This window comes from Equus quagga, chromosome 4 (genome assembly GCF_021613505.1).
Source record: "Equus quagga isolate Etosha38 chromosome 4, UCLA_HA_Equagga_1.0, whole genome shotgun sequence".
NCBI classification, from domain to species: domain Eukaryota; kingdom Metazoa; phylum Chordata; class Mammalia; order Perissodactyla; family Equidae; genus Equus; species Equus quagga.
The window spans coordinates 84,893,514-84,906,621 of NC_060270.1; the positions used below are offsets into that span (position 1 = coordinate 84,893,514).

General features: G+C 36.6%; 1 protein-coding gene across 1 annotated transcript in view; it reads right to left on the minus strand.

The window, feature by feature from the left end:
• LRP1B (LDL receptor related protein 1B) overlaps positions 1-13,108 on the minus strand; it is a 1,825,183-nt gene that overhangs the window by 931,536 nt on the left and 880,539 nt on the right. Inside the window, exon 7 of the mRNA XM_046659286.1 lies at positions 5,698-5,860. Coding sequence (XP_046515242.1) covers positions 5,698-5,860 — 163 coding nt within the window. The remainder of the gene's footprint in view (positions 1-5,697; positions 5,861-13,108) is intronic.

Below are 13,108 nucleotides of genomic sequence, written 5' to 3' on the forward strand. Positions count from 1 at the left end.
TTCCTTGGCACTCTCCTTCATATAGGTGAATTCAAAGGTCAGCCCACCTGAGTACTGTTCCTGTATGCAGGACCAAGATTGTTTCAAAGATACACTAGTAACCCAAAACATAATTTTAGGAGTTAGTTTCGTTCATCGGCATTTTTTTTCTTCTTCTTTTTTTTAAGAAACTAAGTTCAACATGCCCAAGAGGGAAATTATAGCAGATCAATACACAAATTCAGGAGAACGATTATTGGAAATATTGGAATGTCTCAATTTTTCTGAGTTTTCTACTAACGAAAACGAATATTCAAGAAGATTCTGAGGAAGATTAAGTTTCCATAATCTTCAAGAAACATTTCTCTCCCTGAACAATGGGGAGGTGCATCTGATTGTGTGAACCTGTCACATGCCTATACTGAGGTGGTGAAGGAGGCTAGAAGATATATCTATATGAGTAGTTTTTTTGTGAGTGTGTGTAGAGGGTAGTTCCTGGTTAAAAAGTCAGGACTTACAATTTGCAACCCATCAAAATGTGAACATGAATTTCAAAAGATTAGGGGCAGTCATGAATTGCAGACGACCATGCAACCCTCCAAGATTGATAATTCCATGAAGAGAAAAAGAGTGCATAGGGGCATGTCTTTAGATGCTTCCTAACGTTCAAATCAATAGCAACTTCAGAACCATCTGAATGCTCAAAGCAATAGGTAGTGGTTGTGGAGGTGCAATCTGTAGGTTTAATTTGCCCACGGTGTAGTCTGAGGGGTTTATTGGTTAAAGGTCTACAACAATTCTACTCATGTAAGTGAACAGTCAATACAGGCTCTGAGTTGGAAGTTGGGCTGGCTCTACGAGCCACCTCACAGAATTGAGAAACCTGATATCTACCCCAAGGATCTCCTTGTTACAGAACCCCTATCGTGAGCATAGGCAAACCTGCTTCATTTTCTAGCTTCCCACATTCACATAGCATCTAGATTAGAATTTCATTAGTAAGTCTTGCTCTTTGATGGCTGTTAACTTTGATTCTATCTTTAATTTCTCAGCCATGAATAATTTCATCAACAATGGGGATCCAGGTGGGTGATGGGAAAGGGTTTATAAACTATTAAATACTGTCCATCGCTCCCATGTGAATTCAGCTTTCTAGACTTGAGCTTCATGTCTCCGTCTCCTGGCGGATGGTTTGCTCTTGTAGAGAACAAAGGCAACGCATTTTTCCTTCATTACTGACATGGAATCACAGATTCACAAATAAAACCTATGTATCACTCTGCCATTCACTCTCTACAAGGCTAAAGTTTATCCTACAAAGAAAAAGAGTATAAGTGGAAAATATTCATTTTCTTCTGTTTCACATGACATGGGAGATTTCTCCCTCCCTAAATTTAGTCATCTCACACAGCTTTATAGAGTTTAGGTTCTGTATATGGTACCCCAAGTCCAAAAAATATATTTTTCCCAAATTTTCAATTCCAACTGCAGTACCATCACTAAAATATCTTTTAATTTTATTCTGTTTTTCTAATAATTATCATGCTTAGGATTAATTGATTTCCTCTTTTGCAATATCATCGCCAGAATTTGATGTTCATGGTGAAATGAATTCTTGTCTCAAATTTAGTGTGATGATTTTAATTTAATATGAAGCTCAGGACCATACCTTAGAACCAAGATTGTAAACTAGCTCCACTCCTGTCCTCAGTGACAACTCTCTTGAGACCCAAATACTACATGGTTTATTACTGAAACAACGCCATATTCAAAAACACAGTTCAATTGACAAAGGTAACTAGGAATGGATTTCATTCTTCACCTTTGTATTTTGAAAGACCTTGAAGGTAATCCAAATACATCTTGCACAAAATCAATTATTAAAATGTTTCCTCTGCTACTTTTTTTTCCTATACCTTCAGTTGCTCTGTATTTTTCTCCTTCAACATCCTATACGTATTTTTCTTTGTTCCCAGGCTATACCACTTTTTTTTCTCATTTACCCTCCTCTTTATTATATAATAGATTTAGTCTATATGATATAAACCATTTTAGGAAGGTTTGTAGTAGAAAGAGAATGGGGCTGGAGATGAAAAGATCATCTTTAAGAGTGTTGGGGCTCAGGGCAGACCACCCCCAAAATATTCCACAATAGCATATTCATTATTTTGAAAGGAAGTTATTTGAGAAGCAAAAAGTGCATCCACCCCTCCTGTCTCTGTTCTCCCTGGAAGCAGGAAATAAGTCTCCCATGGGAAAGGAGCTCTCCCTGCATCCTTATTGCCAGAGCTGGGGATTCAGGGCCAAGAAGCCTGCATAAATAAACCTTGCTAACTTACTACTTCAAACCTAAACTCTGCTTAAGTTCCTCACTAATAATGTACCTCAAGCCTAAGTTTCTTTGTCCTGTCAATTCTTCACATATTTATTTTTTCTGTGTGTAAAAGATGTATATATACTAACTGCTTTGTTTACTCTCAGAGCATCATTTCTTTATGGTCTCCGATACATATGTATTAAACTGGGTTTTTCTCCTGTTAATCTGGCCTTGTGTCAATTTTACTATTAGCCTAGCCATGAGAACACAAGGAGAGAAGAAAGGAGATTCCCGCCCCCCTCCCCCGATTTTATCCCCCCACCCCCAAGAATAGGATGGGATATTGGTCTCAGCAGTCTACTCATAATGGTATCATAAGAGCTGGAAATATTAGTAGTTATTTTTGAGGCAACGTGAAATAGAGAACTTCACATATTCTACAACTCAGAAAGTGTGGAAGTACTTTATATGTTTGACCTTAGTTAATCCTCACAACAGCCCTTTAGGGTAACAATCATCATTACTCACATTTTTAAGATGAAAAAACAAAGGAACAAAGAGGCATCCAACATCACACAGCTGGTAACTGGTGCAGCCAGGATTTGATCCCAAGGAGAATGACTCCAGCACCAAGTTCTTACCCATTAAACAAGCAGAGCCCTAATAACCACGGCCAGAAATGCTATTTTTGATGTTGGTTGAACTATGGTCTTATACTACCTTTCGATTCTACTGACTCCATCAAAATAATTTTGGAAATTTCTCCAAGGAACCGTTGAAAAAAGTTGCTAAACTTTGACAGGAAGAAGAAACTCTCAAGAAGCATCTCCAGAAAATTAGCCTGAATTAAAAGTCCGCTAAAAAAACAAGAGCATGCATAAGTAATGTTTATAAACAATCTCTTCCTGCCAGATTTGGATTGAAGCCTGGTTCAAGTCATATTGAGAGAAAATTAGTAATCTATGTTCAACCCACGGAGAATTAAAAAAAAAAATTAAACTAAAAAAAGACAATACTGTAATAGTTATTAGATAAGAAGGGAATAGGAGATTGAGAAAAGTGACATTAAAAGCATAGCCGAGTAAAAGATATTTTTTCAATGCAGCCTTTGAGGAGGTAAGGCAAACTCCCTCCATTTCCATACCTGTTAAGGTCAAGCTCAAAGAGTTGGGTCAGACTTTAAATACATTCTGATGTTTTCTGAATTGAAATTATAACAGACAGAGCCAAAGAATATCATCCCATACAATTAGAAAAAGGTAGGAGAAATTTCACCGGTGGCACATTTCCCTTTTAGTAGGTCATGCAGAGCTGTTCTAGCCTCAACTATTCAAATTACTCTCCAGCAGGCCCCAAAGTAGAAGTTAAAGGAAAAACCTACTGTTCCTTCCCTAGATATCAGCACATAAATCCTAGCCAAATTTATGATATTAAAAGTAAAATGTATTTGAAAGCGTTCTATTACAAACACATATTTATAAAAGAGCAGAGCTTTTCCCTCTCTGATTTCTATGACTCATGATTGAAAACCTGTGCTAGAGAGACAGGGCAGACTCAAACAAAAAATTCCACAGAACCTATTGTGATAAATGATACATGACAAAATTACATTTAAACAGTCACTGGGCCCAAAGGAATCCAGCAGAGAATAAGTGCAAACAATGTGGGGGTTTTCTATTTCTAATTCCTTTGACAAAAATGACAAAATATGGTTCTTTCATGTAATGACAGGGAGAAATAGGAAGCTTGAGAACATAAAATATGTTGCTGCTCAGAAAGGGAGATGGTGTTCACATATATTGCATTCCTGATTGGCAGTTTTATTCGAAAAGGGTCTCTGGATCTTTGTTTGTAAGAAGGGGGAAAGGATAACAGCGGTATAATGAGGGGAGAAACACAATAGCTTCACCTCTTAACATTTTTGACAGATAAGACTGTCTAAAGGCTAATTTGATATTCGGTTAGCATATCCAGGGAAAAACATGCAAGCAAATATATTCCTAAACAGAATGCCAAAAGAGTGTTGTTAGCACATTTGTAAATTTCCAGTTCTTTCTTACTACCCTTACCCAACAACCCAAACAAATCAGTTTAAATACAACTTCTTTTACTAATGTCTTTTGAAGCATCACTGCAGTCAGATTGAGTCAAGTAACCATCTGCTGCAAATACAAATAGAGCCACATTCAAGAATTATATTACACAGCCTTGCTAGCAAAGTTCTTACGTGCAAGCTGTTCTTGTCAAAATCAGAACCATTGTGATGATGCATCTTAATATTCAATCAGACTTTAAGTAAAGAGTGACAAAAGTCCACATATGGATGACAGCTGTTTCTTCAGTAAATATTTTCCCATTTATTGAATGGATGCTTATGGCGGTTTAGGATATGTTCCATCAGACAGTTCAGCCTGAACTGCCTGGGGACGATTAAAACAATAAGAAGATAAAATTTCAGTTTTCAAATCTTTGCTACAACTTATATCTGAAAAAAAAACAGCTCCTTCAGTTAAAGTTGTACACTATATCATTAATTTGAAAGTATCCTTGACCAATACCGACTGGTGAAAGAACTGAATTTATAGGACTCTCTACTTTTTTTTTTTTTGCCCCTCCCCTTCTAATAATATCATAACATTTATAAAATTAAAACATAAATTCCTTAATTGATTTTCTAATCACATGAATAAAGTTGATGAGAATTTAAACATTTTTGACTATATTTTGACAAATTGTGACATACTAAAAAAGATTAATGAGCCTATTAGCCAAAAGAAGATCAGATAAGGCCTCTTTTTACCCAATAAAGTAGCTTGCAAACTTGGAAAGTCAGAAAAAGGGAAGATGGATTTTTATGAAGAATTCAGTAACTCCATAATAATACAGTGTTTACATATCAGTAGTCAGAGAAAAAGTTGTCTCAACTAACAAAGATGACAATGTTTTAGTAGTACCCTTGAACATGTATTATACCCCTTTTATAAATCCTAAATGTTCTGTTGGACATAAGTTTGTTAATAGTATATCTTTCAAGTAGCATTTTTGAAGTTTGCTAACTACAAGATCCACTGCTAAGTAATTTAGTCTCCTTTCTCTAACCTAAAACGATCTTGAGGTTCTTCTCTGGTGACCCCAAAGCAATTCCTGGGAGCATGGCCGGTTGTTTGTGTCTTAGGTTAGGCCTGCAATATTGATGTGTTGAGGAATTGGTCTTCCCCAGGTCCTGCATGGTAAATTACAACCTTTTTTCTTTCCTGCAATGCAGTTGTTAAAATCAACATTTAAAAAGAAAAGTTGAGACCATAATCTTATATTCTACAATTCTCATCAGACACTGGTATATATACATATTTTTTATGGAAACTATTTCAGATCAGACACTACAAAGAAGAATTTCTTACCCTGCTATTGGATCTACTGCTATTGCCTTAGGATTATGAAGCTCCAGATCAATCAAGGTGACACATACAGACCCGTTGTAAGTACAAACAAAGATCCGGTCACTGACATGATCCACAAAATAGAGATTTCTGGTGAGCCAGTCAATCGCCATTTGTTGCACATCTGAAAAACAACACACACAAAATCACTGAATTACAGGTGCAAATCTAGCATCATAAGCCAAAGAGTACATAAGTCTGTCCAAAGCATCACAGAGGACATTTCAAAAGCATAGGTAGTTTTATGATAAAAAATTGCAAACACAACTTCTTGCTATGCCAAACTAAGTGATTTAATTATTCTGTAAAATAATGACTACCTCTTGATGCCTTTCTTTTTGCTATCTAAAGACTGAGGATGACCTAAACCAATGGATCAAGAGAGTGTTATCATAAATATAAGTATTTACAATAAAATCTTCTCCTAGTTTTTGCATTTGTCCAGAATAGTTCATTCGACCCAAGGGGCATAACTGGTTCAATGGCCCCACTAAACTCTTTAGCAGTAAGAGGAGTAAACTTTTTGTGAACTTACATAAACCTTTATTTTCAGATACTCTTCTATTAAAAAAAGAAGGGTGGAGAAGGTAGACAAGGAGATCTTTAAGATGCCTTTGTTTATAAAACAGCATCCAAAAGCTTGGAAATAAAGCAAAAAGGGAAGTGATATGTTCTTTAAATGACATATGCAGGCATTGTAAAACAGGTCTGCTCAAAGATTAATTCTCTAGAAGGATACTGTTCAATAGTACTTTCTGAAGTGATGGAGACACTGTCCAATAATGTAGCCACTAGCCAAATGTGTCTAGTGAGCCCTTAAAATGTGGCTACTGTGACTGGGAAACTGAATCTGTATTGTATTTGATTTTAATTAATTTAAATTAAAAAAATGTAAGTAGCTAGTGGCTACTATAGACAGTGTAGCTCTAGAAAAATCTATCTGTATTTGACCTGAGTATTTTCTGTTTGATCAGATCTATACACTGCAAGGGTTCATGCTAATTTGTAGATATTTGTCTGGTAGAAAGGATAACCCCAAAAGTTATGGTTTTATTACCCTGTGAGGCATTAACCATTTTTATACCTAACCTACAAATCTTATTTAAACATTCTTTTTTTTTTTAAATGCCTATAAATATCCAATTCCACTAATGTTCTCAGATCAGCAATACTGGGCTGGTTCCCTCAATAATGCCATAAATGAATTCCTGGTCCATATTGATTCCTGAATTTTATGACAGTCATGTTTTTATCTATTGGAAATGATACCTTGATACCTCCTTGTTCAAACCCACTACGGATCTATGATTTGTTGACTAAGCAAAGTTTCCTTCTGCAACTCGAACCTAAACATTCTTCCTACTCTATGCTTCAAAATACTTTCTTAGTAACATGCTGCTTCAGTGACTGATATCCTCTCAACAGAAAGACTAACGTAGATGCACGTGTCATCATTATCATTCGTAATGTAATGTTGTCAAAGCAAGGTAGAGAAAGGAGCAACTTTATGGGAATTTCTATCATGCCTTACAAGGACAAGCAGAATGTGGATTTTGCAATTCATTGGATATACATTTTCAAGCTATTGATTCCAGTTTCATTCCTGAATTACAGGGTTTTTATCAAAACATAAGCATTTAAACGTCCCACAAACTGTGTGAAGCTTTTTTTCAACCAGTTCAGCAACTAGGATTTTTTAAGGAATCTAGACTGTTTCTCTGTCTCTAGAAACCTGGAAATGTTTGCTTTGTTTTATTTTTGATTCTTTTTGCATTATTATACTAGCTAGAGCACAGAACACACTGTTTCAAATGTCATTCTAAATACCTTGGATTCAGATAAAGTATGTGCCAGGGTCCATTCAATGACCCATCCCTCACGCTAGGCATGCAGTTGGTTTAGTCCATACAATTGTAATTTCAGACAAAAGAACTGCTTGACAGCATTCACACCTTCTTTCAACTTTGTATCACTGCAGAAAGATTCTCTGCTACTGAAGCAGTAGCTATTGTTAACAACCATCCAAGTTTGAAGCAGCAAGGTCTCTCTAAAGAACCTAATAATTAGCCGAACACTTAATAATTGTGAGAAGTGGTTTTGTTACTTTTTCTTATATTGGAAGTTTCTGTCTGCTTTTAATGTAATTTTTATTAAGATTGGAGAATCAAGGCAATTAGACAAAGAGTTCAAGTAAGCAAGCTGATAGATAGAAAGAGAGAGAGAGAAATAAATGTGTGAAATGATTTAAACATTTTAGGAGATACATCTATCTTGTCTAGACAACGGAATCAGTATTTCATTTTCATATTGCTGAAATATAACAAAGTTCAGAGGAAATCGCCGAAGATAACTGTAACTTTATGACATTACAAAAAAAAATCTGTAAAGTTTTAGTAAGACCATTATTACTTTACTGTTACTAGAACAAAATTTTAAATATGTTCCTGATATTATGTTCTCTAGTTGGCTTTTATTCATTCTTCAACCAAAAGTCACCTGGATTTTTCCCTCACTGATCTTTTGAAATGGCTCTTATATGGTCACTCAGAATTTCTCAATTGCCAAAAGCAAAGGTTACTTTTCTGCTATCTACAAAATAATCTAAATATCAATGTTTGTAAAATTTTAAATAATCATGAAAAAATATCGAAAATATTCTGAAACTTGTAAAGTATTATATAAATATAAATAATTATTAACAATGTTTTTAAACCCAATATTTGTTAGGTTTATCAATTTTAAGTTGTACCCAGTGGAAATCAATTGAAAAATTTAAGGGAAAAGTGAAAAAAAAAGAAGAATGAAGACGATGAGTACTTACAATGATTTATAATTGGACAAAAAATGTTACACCAGATTTTGTATATGCCATAAGGCAAGTAATTAGTTACAAGAGTTGGTGAATGTAGAACTTAGACATTTTTAATTCACTAAAATGTAACATATACTTAGTTTCAAGGACTGAATTATCTTTCCCCAAAATTCATGTTGAAGTCCTAACCCTCCGGTGATACCAGCTCAACACAAGGTTGACATAAGGGAAGACATATTGTAGAAAAGAAATTATATTGTAACTTTGAATGACCTCTGATTAACAAACCCAGCTGGATAGATACCCTCCAGGAGATATTCGTGCTCCTTAGATTTTATGGCCCCTGCTTGTGTATGTACCTCCCAGCTATGATAAGACAATAATAACTTTGTTCTTTTGAGTTCCTTAAGAATGTGAGGACCCCTGGACAGAGAGCCTATGCTGATAGCCATCATGAACAACAACTGAAGGATGTGGTGTGGTGACTCCCAGTCTGTAACAACAGAGAGTCAACATTTCTAAGCCCCTTCCTTATATCCCACTGGCCTATATAACTGCTTCAAGATTCTGTGCCTCCTTAAGATGGTTCTTTAGCATGCTAGCCCACTATCTTCGAATTTGCTAGCTGATCACTTAACAAAATGCTCTTTCTGTGCCTCCATCTTGCCTCTTGACAACTGGCTTTTGTCTTGTGGTGAGAAGATTGTGCCATTTTGTGTGGTGTCATAAATTTGGTGACTCTGGCAGGACTTCAAGTCCTGCTCACGGCCAGTCAACTTCGGAGGGGCAACCTGTCAAGTAAGTTCTTAGCAGATGCTGACGTTTGTTTTGTCTCGGGGATCTGCCCTTTTTGTTCTCCCATGCCAATGCCGGTTGCCTCCCTGTGGTGGAAACAGAAATGGCTACCTCTGGTGTGTCGACTGGCTCACATCTGGAGTAGGGTAAGTCGCCTCAGGGATGCACCACAGAAAACATCTTTCCACTCCATGTGAGGTTCCCCTCCTTGAAGGGGGGAATCATCTGGTTAATAGGGTGCCCTGCCAGAGTGGGAAGAGGTATAGAATTTCACCTGGAATCTGGGAGCCAGTTCACTGCTTTCTGGTTTTTCTGTGTCTTTGTCTGTAAACAGCTCTAGGATGAGATGTCTTTTGGATGAGTGACCTTGTTAAAATGTGTTTGTGCCTAAAATTATCTAATATGTCATCAGGATTGTAGGTTAGGGGTCTCATTGTGAGATTTTTTGCTGAGTTAAAGTCCCTAAGCTAGGATCATGGGTTTGGGGAGACAATATAAAAGGGTTACAGCCACTAGGGCACTCAAAAGGTTTGGGTTAGAGTCCTGTGTTCTGGGATAGGGTACCAGAGTACCCTGGGTTAGAGTCTCAGAGTACTGGATTTTGGTGTCTGTTCATGTTTGTCTATGTCTGTCTTATTTGTTAAAATTGGCTATTTGGGGGCTTACACTGTTTCCCAGTGATCATAACAAATTCTCTGTAGAAATTACCTTCTTTCTTGCAGCCACCTTAGGAAGAGCTCCCTAAAGTGGGGATAATGGAAAACAGCTGGCAAGATAACCTGGGATAATTTAAAATTACAGTGGCCACTCTGGGTTCCTTTTGAACTTTTCAACCATGAAACAAAGAAATCTTTAGAGTCAAGGGCTCCACCTTTCAATCAAAAGTTTCCAGAAGTTGTAAATGTTCATAGAGAACAGGAGACTCTTACCAAGCTTGTTTTGTGCCCTGAAGGCTTGGCTTGATAATCGTCATGTTGGGGGAAGGGCTCCCAAAATTACAGTGGGACAAAAATATGGTTCCACCTCATTTTGCAGTCAGAGATAATTGGACAGAAATGCGGGCTGCACTCCTATTTGTGGCTAAGGGTCCTACCAAACTACCATCAGCCTCAGGGGAATTATATGGGCTATTAGAAGAAAGCCTTGACTGGGCCTTCATTGTGAGGGTCTTGGTTTTGGAGACTCCCAGAGATTTTCATGATCTGGTTCTAGCTGTAGTATAAATATACTTTTGACTGACTGTGTCTAAATTCTGAAACAATGGGAAGCGCTAATTCAATCCCCAACAGTAGCCCCTTACGCTGCATTTTCCCAAATTGGGCAATTTTTAGCTAAGAGTGCATAGTACGAGCTACTAAATACTCATTGGTTTATTGATCTTCTACTCCCAGAAATAGTTATCATCCTTCCTTGTCTCTGTCTTTGTTTCATTTATCATAAAAAGGAAAAAACCATAGGGCAAGATGCAGGCATCTCCATAAGCCTGTTGCCTGGGTGGCCAGCAGAAAACGTTGCTGTAGGGCCTGCCAATGGAGTATGTGCATAGGGTGGAAGCTGTTGCTAAGGGACATCCTGGAAGCCAACAAAGGCTGGAAAAATTGGTAGGCATGAGTCTAGCTGTTAAGAGCCATTAGGGCACTCGCCACCTCAAGAAGACTCCTATGATAGGATAAGTTGGTCATGGAATGGGGTAGATGATGACAGGTCCCCTGCCAACCTTAAGAAAATGTTGCTGCAATGATGAGGTATTCTGTAAGGCACACACAATCCCCAACCCCACAGCATCTCCCCTCTAGGTATTAGTCTGACTCTAAGAGACCCAAAGCATAGCTAAAGCTGTTACTGTGCATATAAGATGAGGGTCTTTTTCTTTTGTTTTGTTCTAAGTCTTGAGAGCTTGGCTTTGTGACCTCTTTGGTCATGAGGGGTCTCAGTCCATCAGGGACCTTTGTCATTTCAACCTTTGTTGCTTTTTAGTGCACTACCACATATGCAGCAGAAGCCTTTGCTTTCTTGGACTATTTTTGGGAGTAAACTTTCTGGATCTTGTGAGGGCTACTTTGCACTCTCTTTTGAGGATGACTCTTGCATCCATAGTTAAGCCATAAAAACTTATTGGTTTAACTTGCTATTAAGATCCTACTTGCCAATGGTCAGAGGATGGGTCCTTAAGTTGGGAAAACTTCTAAACGGAAATTATGTAGTTGAAAGTGTGGGTCAACCTCTTTCCAGTTCTTTGGGGAACTGGAAACAACCATCTGGGTCTTGCAAATCCCTGTTGGGCCAGGGGTATGGCTCTAGAAGGTGTTTCAAAGTTCACTTGTCCTTTTCCAACCCCAAAACCTCTCCCGTTCCTCTCAAAATGCCCATAGGTATTGGGACATTAGAAACTGAAAAGGCAAATATGCTCCAGAAATTCCATTTTGGAGAAAATGTGACTCATTTCTCTGTGCCTTTGTGATGTAGTTGGACAGGTAGATCAACCAATAATGTCATTTGAGTTACAACCCAAATTCTGAGAAATCAAGAGCAACCATCCTTAAAAAAATCCTTGCAAGACTGGAAATGCAGATCTAGAAGCAGTTCAGAATTCACTCATTTCCCTTATCTCAAAGAAATTGCAAACCCTGCAGGTCATATCTAGCCCATCACTAACTTCTAGGACTGAAGAAAAGGAAAAGGAAAAAGGAAAGAAAAATGGCCATAAGAGTGCCCTCACCAAAATCTCGCAGCTTGAGTATCTTCTCTACAAATATTAGCAAAAAGGCTTAAAACAAAATTTGGATTCATAACTAGGGAGTCTTATATTACTGTACCTGATTTGTAGTAGTAATTTTAAAATAACAGCTGTGGAGTCTATGTGTATGTGGGCCTATACGTATGTTGTATATGTGTGATATTTTACCTCCACATGTTATAGCCAAAATTAAGAGCTCTATTCAATTGGCTTAAAATAAGCGCATATATAAATTATTTCTAAATGCAATAGAAACTAACCTGAATGTCTTTCAAGTTAATGTGATGTGAAATAATCTTTGGTAAATAAAAGCTTATTTAAGTTTCTTGGTCTGATTAAAATAGGCATGTCCTCAAAGTTATCAGCATTGGATATAATTCAGACATACAGCTTGGGTTTACTAGTCAAATAAGCTCATGTTATCCCTGTTACAAGTTTGATAGCAAGATAATAGCTTTGAATGATAACTGATTTTGTCTCATGTATCAAAAACTTTATATGCAATCTAAGTAAATATTGGAAACAGGTAAAATAAATAAATGTAAAAACAGTAAAAGTTTTTTGGGAAACTTTTTAAAAATGATTATGTGTTACAATGTATGTACTTAAAACAATTTAAGATGATGGCTAACTGCTTTAGTGTCACAAAGTTTTTTGAGTAATCTAAATGTGATTGTTACAAACAAATGGTCTAGATGTAAGATAAGAGTTTATCGATAAACTTTTAGCAAATATTATAGTTTATGACATGAATACTTAAAATAGCTTCCAAAATCTCTTTGGTAACTTGAAACATTAAGGCTTTGCTAGGTTAAATTGAATGATAAAAATTCATGGAGTATCTAGATCATTTCCAAATAAGATAAAATACTAGACATTAATTGCTAAATCTGGTTTATCTACCTTTGGCTTCTTATTACAGAGAAACTAAAATACATTTGGGTCTATTAGTAAATATGTCCTGTATTTTATTAAAAATTGTAATACAAAGTAGCATGTTTCTAGAAATTATGAAAAGTATATAGAAT